Below are 13,821 nucleotides of genomic sequence, written 5' to 3'. Positions count from 1 at the left end.
AGTGGTCACCAGTTACAGACCCCATTTTGTATTCAGCTTAGCTTTAGCTTCACTGCCACGTTAAAGGTGCAAGTAGTTTTCCGTACAAAACATGTTATGCAACTTGTTTTCTATTCTGCGTGTTCTTTTCTCACCAAAGGGCTAGGACATAACGTGGAGGAGTCAGTCAGTCAGCAAGATAAGGATGTACTGAATGATGTTTATGGTACAGTAGGGAACAGCTTAGGTTTGGGAGAGACACCTTAGGAAACTGGCCACCTCCAACCTGTTTCTTTCTACTCTGACCTAAAACAGCCAGCATTTTTTAATACTTCTTACAGAGCAGGAGGGTTTTTTCCAGAAGGCTCTTTCCTCGTTTAAGGTATAAAAGAGACCCAGGTCAATAGTGGGAGATTCAGAGACCTCAATCAGGATTTAGACTTCGAATGCCTGATATATTGATATATTTCCCGTGAGGGTAGCGATCTCTCGAACCGGGGTCAATGACTTGCTAGCAGGAGAAAGATGAAGCACCAGACAGGCTCTACGGTGATGCATTTGTATTAATTATTTGCTTTGCATTGTGTATGAAATATATATATATATATATATATATATATATATATATATATATACCTAAATATATATATAGGTGTTTGTATCCTTACATGTATATATATTTGCTGTTTATAGATTGAAGATTCTTTGTACATGGTCGTACTTCATTGCTGCACATTTTAAAAGTATACTTTCGCCTATACAGGCTTTCCATCACGAGCCTTGCAAAAAGATATAATAAATGTCTTCTTCAGATTAAGAGGTACATTCCAGAGAACCTTTTTAACTCCTCTCAGTGTGTGTATTTTGTCTCAGTCAGCAGTAAAGCAAAACAACTCCTCCATGATATGCAAGATACTGTGGGCATCACAAACCATACAAAACAATGGCTAGACACAGCACTAGCAGTGGCCAAGCTATGTACCTTACGCCACTGGAAATCTTCCAGTCCCCCAACAACAGATGAGTGGCATTATACCCTGGCAATCGTAGCTGAACATGAACAAGTGGTCCACCGGTTAAACAACCAAGGGCCATATGTACGAACACTTTTTCCCCATAGACACAAAATGGGTAAAAACCTTTGCTACATCTGGCCCCAAGTGGCAAAATTTGACGGGATCTGGGGCACCTACCTCAACTGACCGATGTAATATTTCTCACAGTCGCTCTGGCGTTCTGGGGGGGGGGGGGGGGGGGGGGGGTGTCACTGTTCCCAATTCTTGATTCGAATGATACTGGTGGATCTTGAATCTGGATTGCTTTGATTCTCATGTTACATCATGTCGCCCAGGGAAGTCCTTTTTTATCAGTAGTGAAATGTACTGCTGGTGTTAAAACGGTGATAAATGCAAAAACAACAAGTGATGGACGGAATGCTGAACATTGTCAAACATTCACCCCCAGTCACAGATCTGGGTTTAATCCATCGTTTTTTTGCTGCCCATGCCATTCCAGTTTGGACCCAGCCATATGCAAATCAGTCTTGACCCTGTTCCCCATGGGAACAGTCCAGCCCGAACTGCTAGGCCAGGTCTTCCCTGGACTGGAAACAAGCATCCTGGGACCGGTTTCGGGGTTTCACCCATCATCAGCCAGGCTATCTTGAATCCAGTGGCATGGGAAGCACGGGACCCACGTCTGGGCATACCCTTCCCACTTAGGGCGACGAATGCAAAAACAACAAGTGATGGACGGAATGCTGAACATTGTCAAACATTCACCCCCAGTCACAGATCTGGGTTTAATCCATCGTTTTTTTTGCTGCCCATGCCATTCCAGTTTGGACCCAGCCATATGCAAATCAGTCTTGACCCTGTTCCCCATGGGAACAGTCCAGCCCGAACTGCTAGGCCAGGTCTTCCCTGGACTGGAAACAAGCATCCTGGGACCGGTTTCGGGGTTTCACCCCTCATCAGCCAGGCTATCTTGAATCCAGTGGCATGGGAAGCACGGGACCCACATCTGGGCATACCCTTCCCACTTAGGGCGACAAATGCACTTGTACTTACATGCGGATGTTTTGTAATCTTATTTATTTTTTGTCCTAGAACGCTAATGTTTCTGGTATTATTAAAGTTGCCTATCTTGTGTGCAGTATACACTTGTTGATATATACCAAAAATGTAACAAACATATTGACACTCAAGATAGATGGAGCCAAATATTCCATTGTGGCAAATACTAAAAAAAATGTACACTTCACAAGTATCAGAGTACATGGATGAAGGCCACTAGGTACTGCTCATTTTTTGATCTGCATACCTGGTTGCGTCATTCTGAAAATGCTTTCATCTTAAATGAATAATCACACTACGGACTGCTAACCAACCTTGCAGACAGCTCAACAATTAAACCTGCCTCTATATCTGTGCTCCACGTAACTGAAAATTACATGCAAAAACTGGACTTCAAAATAATTTCACACTGGTTGTCAATTTATGTTTACATTTTTAATTAGAACCAAAAAGAAATAGTTAGAGTTCTCAATTTTTCGTGGCTATGCAGATGCTATAAATAATACAATATTTACCTTTGAAAAGTTGGCTATGCGGAATGGAGGTGGTAATTCAACAGTGTCACTGAACGAGATGCGATATGTAGCAACTTGCAATGTAATTTCCACTCTTAAAAAGAAACAATTTCCCTGGGTGTCCCTTTAATAAAAAAAAATGTTATCAATAAAAATGTAATTGCAATTAATTAATTAGGTAAATAGCAGAACAGCAATTTTACAGAAATGAGATAACCAAATGGAATTGCCTTCTTGCTTACTACACATCAACCGAACAATCCTTTCCTATGTACTTCATATCCATTTTTAATTCTTGTTGTACCTAAGCTTTTAAACTAATAACAAGGTATCCAAAGTTTTAACAGAGTGCTAGGCAAGAGGCTGATGTTGTTCTATTCCAAGAGAGACTAGGTCTCATGCTGCAATTATTTAGTTTGCACTGGTGTTCAGAGCCTCTACCACATAATAAAACAGAAGGCCTGGGTAAAATGACAGGTGAATTAGCTATATAAAAACAAGAGGTTTAAAGTAATCCTGGCTCATTCGTAGAAGAAATGAGTCTCATTACCAATGGTAAATTATTTTTACAAAGACCAAGCAAGACCAGCACACTGGTGGAAATGCTAGGCACTCTCTTACTAAAATATCTTTAATGTATAATAAAAACATAGTCTCTACTAATGAAAGTTAATTACCTTCGGTAACGCCTGTAGGAAACTGGCTCTTTACATGATATCTCAAAACGAGACATTTCGTGGAGAGTCAAGGAGTTCACTTATCATTGGACAGGGGCTTGCTCTACCAATCCCAAGGCTCCGTTTCAGGGAGTAGTGTGGTTGAGCAGCCATACATACACTTATCAGAAAGGAGTTTGACATTGCAAAAAATAAACAAACATTCAATGAATGAGACACATGACAATACCAATTTATAAAAATAACAAGTATCTTTATATATGCTTAGGCACCAGAATCAATACAATCAAGTAAGTACATTTTGCAAGAAAAATCTTTAGTTTTCAAAAGTCGACAGTGGAGTTTTGGGAAGTTGCAATGTTATCCTGTGCAGGAAAAACAAATATGGCAAATTGGTACAGTACAGCGACTTATCTGACCAATCTCCTGAACTAAAGGTAAGTATTGGGTAAGGGTCAGGACCACACCAACAGGTCACACTGGGTGGGACTGGGGCAGCTGGGCGCACAGGTGCAGTATAGCGTCAGTTGCCCATTGTTAATCAATGGGGACCGGTCTGGTTAAAAAGAGGTTCCAGGTTTGGGCAGGGAGTCCAGTCGAAGAGAACCAACAGGTGGGTTCTAGTCTTGAGATGCTCAGGGACCTAGGAACATCTTAGGTCCTCTTCTAAATGGGCAAAGGGAGACAGATTAAGAGGGGTACTGGGGCATCAGGTTATCTCAACCAGGAGCACTCACAGTTGAGGGTGCTTGTGGACAAAGGCTACAGGCCACGTCGCCAAGTCCACCCTGGGCAAGTCTATGGAGGACTCTGTCTCCTGAGGGCGTGGGGCCCATGTTGGCACTGTTGGCCTTCAACTTGGGCTATGTTGCAAGGGTGCAGTGATACTTTACGGTGGTAGGTTTTTGCGATCCGGAGTCTCTCAGGTTTCTTAGGGTGCCTGAAAGATGCAGGGAAGCAGCTCCACTGCTCCATGGGAGTTCCTGGGTCTTTATTGAAGGCAGGCAGTCCTTAAAGACTTTTGGAGGCATAGCAGCTTGCAGGACAAGTCGACTTTGGCAGAAATCGGTGGGAACAGCAGACAGGCCAGCAGGGCTGGGGCCAAGTCAGATGCTTCTTCATCCATCTTTGATTTCGCAGCTCTTGCATGTCCTTCTTCGTTGGTCAGAAAGAATCTGAGTTTTTGGTGCAAGAGGGTCCCTTAAATACTAAATGTAGGGGGGGGTTTCAGGGAGTGTAGTGTAGTAGCCAATGGGCTACTTACCTCTGGGGTCACTACACTCTCTACATGACCACTTCCTGTGGGAAGTGAGTGTAGGAAACTACCCTTTTTGGCATGTTACCACCACTTTTTGCCTGCTGTGAGTTTGCTTATACTGTTTTCACTGGGATCCTGCTAATCGGGACCCCAGTGATTGTGCTCTCTCCCTGTAAATTTGGTTGGCTAGGACTTTGCACACCCCACAATTAGCATACTGGTGCACCGTTATGAGTCCCTAGTATATGGTACTTCGGTACTCAGGGCATTGGGGCGCTAGGGGTTACCCACGGGCTTTAGATGTATTTGCCACCCATGGCAACCCATCCAAAATGTGTCTGCAGGTCTGCCATTGCAGCCTGCATTAAAAGGTCCATGCACCCTTTCACTACAGGTCTCTGCACCAGGTCACTGTAAGTCACCCCTGTGATATGCCCTCCTAGCCCAGAGGACAGGGACCAAGTCCCTGTGTGTGAGGGCACCCCTGCATGACACTGCCTACATTTCACTAATAGGGGATCCCTGGACCTTGTGTACAAACTACTTACCTTTGATTACGATATATCTATTAGAGACACATTCTAATTGCAGATTCCTTACCATAGAATTTCCCCTAGGAGTCAGACAGGATCCGGAGAGTCTTTCTTCGAGCAATACCCTTATGCGTCAGTAGGTGGAGTCTGTTGACTCCGTGGGCGTTGTTGGCATCGTAATTACCGTGATGACGTCAGGAGTACACAGACGCCGCCTCAGCGTGGTGACGTCTTTCTTTTCACGACTTTCCACGCCAAAGCGCGGAGCCGCAAAGAACACTGAAATTGGTGCGCCAGAGCTAAGGCCCTGAATGTGGAAACTCTGTCCCTAGAAATCAGTTTGCAAGTGGGGAGGATGGGTGGGAAGGTAAGGAATCTGTAACTAGAATAGGTCTTTATCGGATATATTGTTACCGAAGTTAAGTAACTTGTACATCTGACAGAGACTTCTAGTTGCAGATTCCTTGCCTTAGAATAGATACCCAAGCAATGCCATCCTTTGAGGTGGGCTGCGAACCAAGATCAAACTAGAAAGTCCTGCAGGACCAAACAACCAAAGTAGCCATCCCGACGGACCTGACTGTCCAGGCAGTAATGTTTAATAAATGTGTGCAAGGAGGCCCACGTAGCTGCCTAGCAGATACTCAGGACAGGAACTCCGTGTGCTAACGCAGTGGAAGCCGCAGTTGCTCTGGTAGAATGAGCGCGCAAGCCCTCAGGGGGTTGCATCTTAGCCAAAGTGTATCCAATAAAGAGTTGATCGCCCACCCGGAAATCTTTAGTACGATAGAGATAGAAAGCCAACGCTCCTTTTGGATCCAGGTACTGGAGTCTCTCCTCCTCATGAGAAGGATGTGGAAGTGCGAAAAAAGTAGGCAAGGTGATGAACTGGCTTACATGAAAAGGTGTAACCACTTTGGGAAGGAAGGAAGCCTTAGTGCATAACACCACTTTGTAAGGGTGCACAGACAAAATGGAGGCTTAGAAGAAAAAGCCTGAAGCTCTGGGAGCAGAATTGATGGCAACAAAAAAACTGTTTTGAAAGTAAGGAGCCGAAAGGGACAATTGTGCATCGCCTCAAAGGGAGTACACATTAAGAAAGTAAGTACAAGATTGAGGTCCCACTGAGGCATGATAAACGGAGTGGGACGAAACAAATAGGTGAGACCCTTAAGAAATTGAATAACAATAGAAGACTTAAAGAGTGAAGGCTGATGAGGCAACCTAAGAAAGGCTGAAACTGCTGATAAATAACTTTTGTGGGTGCCCAAAGCAGAGCCCTGCTGGGCTAAAGAAAGAATGAACAAAAGAACCTCAGAAAGAGGAGCGGAGAGGGGATCAACAGATTTGTTGGTACACCATGCCACAAACTTATGCCAATGACAGGCATATACCGTTTTGGTGGAGGGACGCCTGGCTGCCAAGATAACATTACAGACTTTGGATGGAAGGTCAAAAGCCATCATCTGCCACCACTCAATCTCTATGCATGAAGGCGGAGATTGGACAGGTTCGTGTGGAGAACTGTCCCCTGCGGCTGCGACAGAAGATCCTCCCAAAGGGGCAGTCTGAGTGAAGGATTGGTGGCCATGATCAACAGCTCTGGTTACCATACTTACTGTGCCCAGTCCGGAGCCACCAAGATGACTAGTGCCCGGTCGTTCCTGATCTTCTTGAAAACTCCTGGCAGAAGTGGTATAGGTGTAAAGGAGGCCGGAGTTCCACTGGAGACAAAAAGCTTCTCCGAGCGAGTGCTGCCTTGGAAACTCCAACGCACAATACAGCCGACGTTGCGCGTTCTCTGCGGAGGCAAACAGATCTAAACAAGCCTCTCCCCACTGCTGAAAGAGACCTTCCTCCACCTCCGGATGGAGACACCATTTGTGATTGGCTATGCATCGAAGGCTGAGTTTGTCTGCTCTGGCGTTCAGAGAGCCTGCCAGATGTTGAACCACCAGGGTAAAGTACTGATGTGTCAGCCATGTCCAGAGGCGTAGCGCCTCCTGACAGAGGGTCCACGACCCCACACTGCCCTGTTTGTTGCAGTACCGCATGGCAGTAGTTTTGTCCGCGAACACTTGCACTACTTTCCTTCTGAGAGAGGGAAGAAATGCTTTCAACACAAGCCTGATCGCCTGGAGCTTCAGGAAATTGATATGGAGGCCAGACTCTGCCGGAGACTAGAGACCAGAGACCTTTAATCTCCGCCTCTTCCATGTGGCCCCCTGATCCCAGAAGTGACGCATCTGTCACTATGGATAGATCTGGTTGGGGAAGGGAGGGGGATCTGCCGTTGACCCAATGCAGATCCGAAAGCCATCACTGCAGGTTTTTCGCAGTCCCCTTCAAGATCTGGACCATGCCGGAGAGACTTCCCTGATGCTGCGCCCACTGGAACTTCAAGTCCCACTGCAGAGCCCGCATATGCCATCTGGCAGGTTGCAGGAGGCCACGAGGCCCAGTAGCCTCAGAGTCAGTCTCACCAAAACCCAAGACAGAGGCTGAAAGATCGGAATCATAGCCTGAATATCCTGGACTCGCTTTTTGGGAGGATAGGCCCAAAACTGCACTGTGTTCATAACAGCTCCGATGGAAGGGAGCGTCTAAGAGGGAGTCAGATGTGACTTCGGCATGTTTATAGTGAACCCCAGCGTGTGCAGGAGGTTCGCTGTAGTGAGAAGGTGGGAGACTACTTTTTGGGGTGAGTCCGCCTTCAACAAGTCGTCAAGGTAGGGGAAGACTGAAACCCCCAACCTGCGCAGATGAGCTGCAACCACCACCATCACTTTGGTGAGACACCCAAGGCAGAGAGAGTTTAGTGGGAGGTGGTAAGGCCGAAGGGGAGCATGGTAACTTGAAAGTGCTTGTGACCTACCACGAATCGAAGGTAACGTCTGTGGGCAGGCAGGATTGGAATATGGAAATAGGCATCATGCAAGTCCAAGGCTACCATCCAGTCTTCTGGGTCCAAGACAGACAGGACCTGGGCCAGGGTGAGCATTTTGAAGATCTTCTTCTTAAGGAAGAGATTGAGAGCCCAAAGGTCTAGGATAGGACAAAAGCCTTTGTCATTTTTGGGCACCAGAAAGTAGCGGGAATAACAACCACAACCTACTTCTGGTGCAGGGACCCTCTCTATGGCTCCCTTGGCCAATGGAGCCGCAACTTCCTGGCGGAGAAGAATCAAATGATCCTTCGGTATATGGCTGACTAATGCAGGAATGGCTTGTGGGTTAGATTTGAAGGGGAGGGAGTAGCCCCTTCAAACGATCTGCGAACCCTACCTGCCTGTAGTGATGGATTCCCAGTGGGGCAGGTGATGGCGAATCCTGCTGCCAACTGGAGCAGAGTGAGGGGACAGACTAGGAGGGTTTGTAGGATGCAGCAGTGGCAAGGGTGGACTGGGCCCTGGTGCCCTGTCCCACGACCACATGGGATTCTCCATCCCTGGCCATGCAGCAGCTGAACAGCATTGGCTGAAAAAGGGACGCGACAGGGAGCCCCTTCCGTGGCCATGAAAGGGGCGAAAGGTGGACTTTTTGGGGACGAGGGGCAGTGGAAAGGCTGAGGGAATGAGCCGAAGCCCGGGAGTCCTTGAACCTCTCTAAAGTAGAGTCCGCCTCATATCCAAAGAGACGGGAGCCATCAAAGGGCATGTCCATAAGAGTCTGTTAGATATCCCCTGAGAAACCAGATGTACGTAACAAAGCGTGGCGCCTCAAGGCCAACTTTGTCGCAACTGATCTACCTAGAGACTCCGTCATGACCAGCCCACATCTGATAGTGAAATTTGCTGTGTCTCTCCCATTGGTGACAGGTTGGGAGACAATAGCACGGACCTCCTCCGGTATCTGCGGCAGAACTTGCGCAACTGTATCCCACATAGAGTGGGTATAGCGGCCCAAAAGGCATGCAATGTCCACTGACTGCAGCACGTGACTGGAGGAAGAAAACATCTTCTTCCCAAATTGTTCCAGCCTTTTTGAGTCCAAATCCTGAGGTGAGGAAGGGAATGCACCTGAGGTTGAGGATGCCTGGATGACAAGGCTCTCTGGCGTGGGCTGTTGGGACAGGAATTTAGGGTCGTTTGGGGCCGGCCGATGGTGGCGTGCGATAGTCCTGTTCACAGGAGCCCCTGTATTGGGTCTGGACCAAGTACCCAAACGGACATCAGTGAGGGCTTCTGTAGGACAATGCCACTGTTGGCATGGTCACCCCCCACTTTTTGCCTAATGTTGATGCCAGCTCTGATTGGAAGTGTGCTGGGACCCTGCTAACCAGGCCCAAGCGCCAGTGTTCTTTCCCTAAAACTGTACCTTATTTTCCACAATTGGCACAGCCCTGGCACAGTTAGGTCCCTTGTGAAAGGTACCTCTGGTACCAAAGGCCCTTTGGCCAGGGAAGGTCCCTAAGGGCTGCAGCATGTATTATGCCATCCAAAGGAACACCTCACTAAGTACATGCACACTGCCTTGCAGCTTGTGTGTTCTAGTGGGGAGAAAAGAAAAGTAGACATGGCACTCCCCTCAGACTGCCAGGCCCACCAACCACTGCCTGCGGCATAGGTAAATCCCCCCTCTAGCAGGCCTTCCAGCCCCAAGGCTGGGTGCACTATACCACAGGTGAGGGCATAGCTGCATGAGCATTATGCCCCTACAGTGTCTAAATCAATTCTTATACATTGTAAGTGCAGGTTAGCCATACTGAGTATATGGTCTGGGAGTTTGGCATTACGAACTCCACAGCACCATAATGGCTACACTGAATACTGGGAAGTTTGGTATCAAACGCTTTGGCACAATAAACCCACACTGATGCCAGTGTGGGATTTATTGAGAAATGCACACAGAGGGCATCTTAAAGATGCCCCCGATATGTTAGCGCAACTGATAGTGTAAGCCTGCCACTCCCAGACGAATTTCTGACCACATGGAGTGAGTGCTTTTGTGCACTCTGTGGTCAGAAACAAAACCTGCGCTGGGTGGAGGTGCTTCACACCTCCCCCTCCAGGAACTGTAACACCTAGTAGTGAGCCTCAAAGGCTCAGGCCTGGTATTACACTGTCCCAGGGCACTCAAGCCAGTGGAGATGCCCTCTACCCGGACGAACACCCACTTTTGGTGGCAAGTCCAGAGGGATAATGAGAAAAACAAGGAGGTGTCACCCCCTCAGCCAGTACCACCCCTTAGGTGTCCAGAGCTGAAGTGAGCACCTCCTTGAGAAATCCTGCATCTTGCGTTGGACCATTAGGACCAATAGGGATAGGGATGTGCCGCCCTCCACAGAGGGAGTGGGCAGAAGGAGGGTGTAGCCACCCTCAGGGACAATAGCCATTGGCTACTGCCCTCCGACCCTGACATACACCTAAATTTAGTATTTATGGACGACCCTGAACCCAGCTCTTCAGATTCCTGACGACCTCAAGAAAGAAGGACTGCTGAACTGAAAACCCCGCCTAGAAGAGAAGGAGACAACTGACTCGCCCCCAAGCCCTACCGGCCACCTCCTGCTTCAAAAAGCTGCAAAAGAAGAAGCAACGCGTTCTGCAGGACCAGTGAGCCATGAAAAGCCTCCAGGGGACTGCTTGCCTCACCGAGGACCAAGAACCTCCGGTGGACAGAGGACCTCTCCAACAAGATGACAAAGAAACCATTGTTAAAGGGACTCCCACCTCACTCCAGAAGCTTGAGTCCAACCTACTCTGCATCCGACGCCCCCGGCCCGTGTCCAGAGACACCAACTAGCCAGGGAGTATCCCCAGCCGATTCCGATTACGTGTCCACCCTGAGCTCACCTCTCAAGAACCCCCACAAGGCCACCTGCAGAGGGAATCCCGAGGACCCCAGTGACCGCGACTGCCTGGGATGAAGATATCCGACACCTGGAGATGCACTGCAACTGCAGCCCCCAGACCCGACAGAAACCGACCACCAGTGCAGCAACGACCAGCAGGCGGCTCTCACCCTTGCCCAGTCAGTGGCTGCCCTGAGAAGCCCCCCTGTGCCCTGCCTGTAGCGCCTAAGTGACCCCTGGGTCCCTCCATAGAGTTCTACTGAGAACTCGACGTCCTGTTTGCACATACCATCCGGCTGCCCCTGTGCCGCTGAGGGTGTGGTTTTTGTGCCTACTTGGGGCCGCTCCAGTGCCCCTTCAAACCCCCCCTGGTCTGCCTGTGACAACGTGGGTACTTACCTGCAAGTAGACCGGAACTGGAGTACCCCTTGTCTCCACAGACTCCCATGTTATTTTGGCTCCTGTTTGACCTCTGCACCTAACCAGCCCCGTGTTGCTGCAATGGGTGTTTGGGGCTACCTTGAACCCCCAAAGGTGAGCTACCTATGCCCCAGAGACTGAACCCATAAGTTTGTTACTTACCTTAAAAACTGTACTTTACTTACCTACCCAGGAACTGCTGAAAATTGCAGTGTCCACTTTTAACGTAGCTTTTTGCCATTTTAAGAACATTGTTGATTTCATTCAAAGATTTAAGTATTACTATGCAAAGTACCTTTCATTTAATGTACTTACCTGCTAAATTAATCTTGTGGTTCTAAAAAATAAATTAACAAAAGAATATTTTTCTATATAAAAACCTACTGGTCTGGAGTTAAGTAATTGAGTGTGTGTTTTCACTTATTGCTTGTGTGTGTACAACAAATGCTTAACACTACCCTCTGATAAGCCTAACTGCTCGACCACACTACCAGAAATAGAGCATTAGTGTAGGGAAATGCCTCCCTTGGCGTGGTTACCCCCCTAACTTTTAGCCTTTTGTTGATGCCAGTTATGATTGAAAGTGTGCTGGGACCCTGCTAACCAGGCCAAAGCACCAGTGTTCTTTCCCTAAACTGTACCTTTGTTCCCACAATTGGCACAGCACTGGCACACAGATAAGTCCCTTGTAACTGGTACCCCTGGTACAAAGGGCCCTGGGCTAGGGAAGGTCTCTAAGGGCTGCAGCTTGTATTATGCCACCCAGGAGATCCCTCACTCAGCACATGCACACTGTCTCACAGATTGTGTGCGCAGGTGGGGAGAAAATGACTAAGAAGACATGGCACTCCCCTCAGAGTGCCATGCCCTTAACCCACAGTCTGTGGCATAGGTAAGTCACCCCTCTAGCAGGCCTTACAGCCCTACGGCAGGGTGCACTATACCACAGGTGAGGACATAGTTCCATGAGCACTATGCCCCTACAGTGTTTAAGCCAAACCTTAGACATTGTAAGTGCAGGGTAGCCATAAAGAGTACATGGTCAGGGAGTCTGTCAAATACGAACTCCACAGTTCCATAATGGCTACACTGAAATGTGGGAAGTTTGGTATCAAACTTCTCAGCACAATAAATCCACACTGATGCCAATGTGGGATTTATTGCAAAATGCACACAGAGGGCATTTTAGAGATGTCCCCTGCATGCCAGTCCAACTCCTAGCGTTAGGCTGACCAGTTCCTGCCAGCCTGCCACCACCAGATGAGTTGCTGGCCACATGGGGTGAGTACCTTTGTGACTCTGTGGGCAGGAACAAAGCCTGCACTGGGTGGAGGTTCTTCTCACCTCACCCTGCAGGAACTATAACACCTGGCGGTGAGCCGCAAAGGCTCATGCCTGTTACAGCGCCCTAAGGCACCCCAGCTAGTGGAGATGCCCGCCCCTCCGGACATAGCCCGGAGGAGACAATGAGGAAACCAAGGAGTCACCTACCAATCAGGAGAGCCCCTAAGGTGCCCTGAGCTGAAGTGACCACTGCCTTTATAAATCCTCCATCTTGATTTTGGAGGATTCCCCCAATAGGAATAGGGATGTGCCCCCTCCCCTCAGCGAGGAGGCACATAGAGGGTGTAGCCACCCTCCAGCCCTCAGACCTAAACACACCCCTAAATTCAGTATATAGGGGCGACCCTGAACCTAGGAAATCAGATTCCTGCAACCTACAACAAGAAGAAGGACTGCTGACCTGAAAGCCCCGCATGGAGACGACAAATGACTTGGCCCCAGCCCTACCAGCCTGTCTCCAGACTCAAAGAACCTGCACAGCGATGCATCCAGCGGGACCAGCGACCTCTGAGGACTCAGAGGACTGCCCTGCACCTAAAGGACCAAGAACCTCCAGAGAACAGCAGCACTGTTCAGAAACAGCAACAAACTTGCAACTTTTAAACAACTTTAAAGAGACTTCCACTTCCCGGCAGAAGCGTGAGTCTTCAAACTCTGCACCCGAAGCCCCCGGCTCAAGTTCAGGACAACAAACACCGCAGAGAAGACTCCCAGGCAACTCCAACGACGTGGACACCCTAAGTTGACCCCTCTGCACCCCCACAGCGACGCCTGCATAGAGGATCCAAAGGCTCCCCCTGACTGCCTAGTAACAAAAGAACCCGATGCCTGGACCAAGCACTGCACCCGCAGCCCCCAGGACAGAGAAAATCCACCTACCAGTGCAGGAGTGACCAGCAGGCGGCCCTCATCCTAACCCAGTCGGTGGCTGGCCCGAGAAGCCGCCCTGTGCCCTGCCTGCATCGCCAGAGTGACCCCCGGGTCCCTCCATTGCTTTCTATAGCAAACCCGATGCCTACTTTGCACACTGCACCCGCCTGCCCCTGTACCGCTGAGGGTGTGTTTTGTGTGCTTGTGTGTCCCACTGCTCTACAAACCCCCCCTGGTTTGCTCCTCGAGGACGCAGGTAGACTGGATCCGGAGCATCCTTGTTCTCCATAGGCACCTATGTATTTTGGGCCCTCCTTTGACCTCTGCACCTGACCTGCCCTGTGTTGCTAGTGCGGT

The 13,821-nt window shown here is 48.8% G+C and overlaps 1 protein-coding gene across 2 annotated transcripts in view; it reads right to left on the bottom strand.

Moving 5' to 3' along the window:
- VPS13D (vacuolar protein sorting 13 homolog D) overlaps nt 1-13,821 on the bottom strand; it is a 2,230,750-nt gene that overhangs the window by 731,769 nt on the left and 1,485,160 nt on the right. For both annotated transcript variants that reach the window (XM_069240741.1, XM_069240742.1), the window contains one exon: nt 2,570-2,693. In XM_069240741.1, the coding sequence (XP_069096842.1) occupies nt 2,570-2,693 (124 nt within the window). The remainder of the gene's footprint in view (nt 1-2,569; nt 2,694-13,821) is intronic.

This window comes from Pleurodeles waltl, chromosome 6, assembly GCF_031143425.1.
Source record: "Pleurodeles waltl isolate 20211129_DDA chromosome 6, aPleWal1.hap1.20221129, whole genome shotgun sequence".
Taxonomy (NCBI): Eukaryota; Metazoa; Chordata; class Amphibia; order Caudata; family Salamandridae; genus Pleurodeles; species Pleurodeles waltl.
Note: the sequence above shows the minus strand (reverse complement) of the source record. Positions and strands in the feature narration are given on the sequence as shown.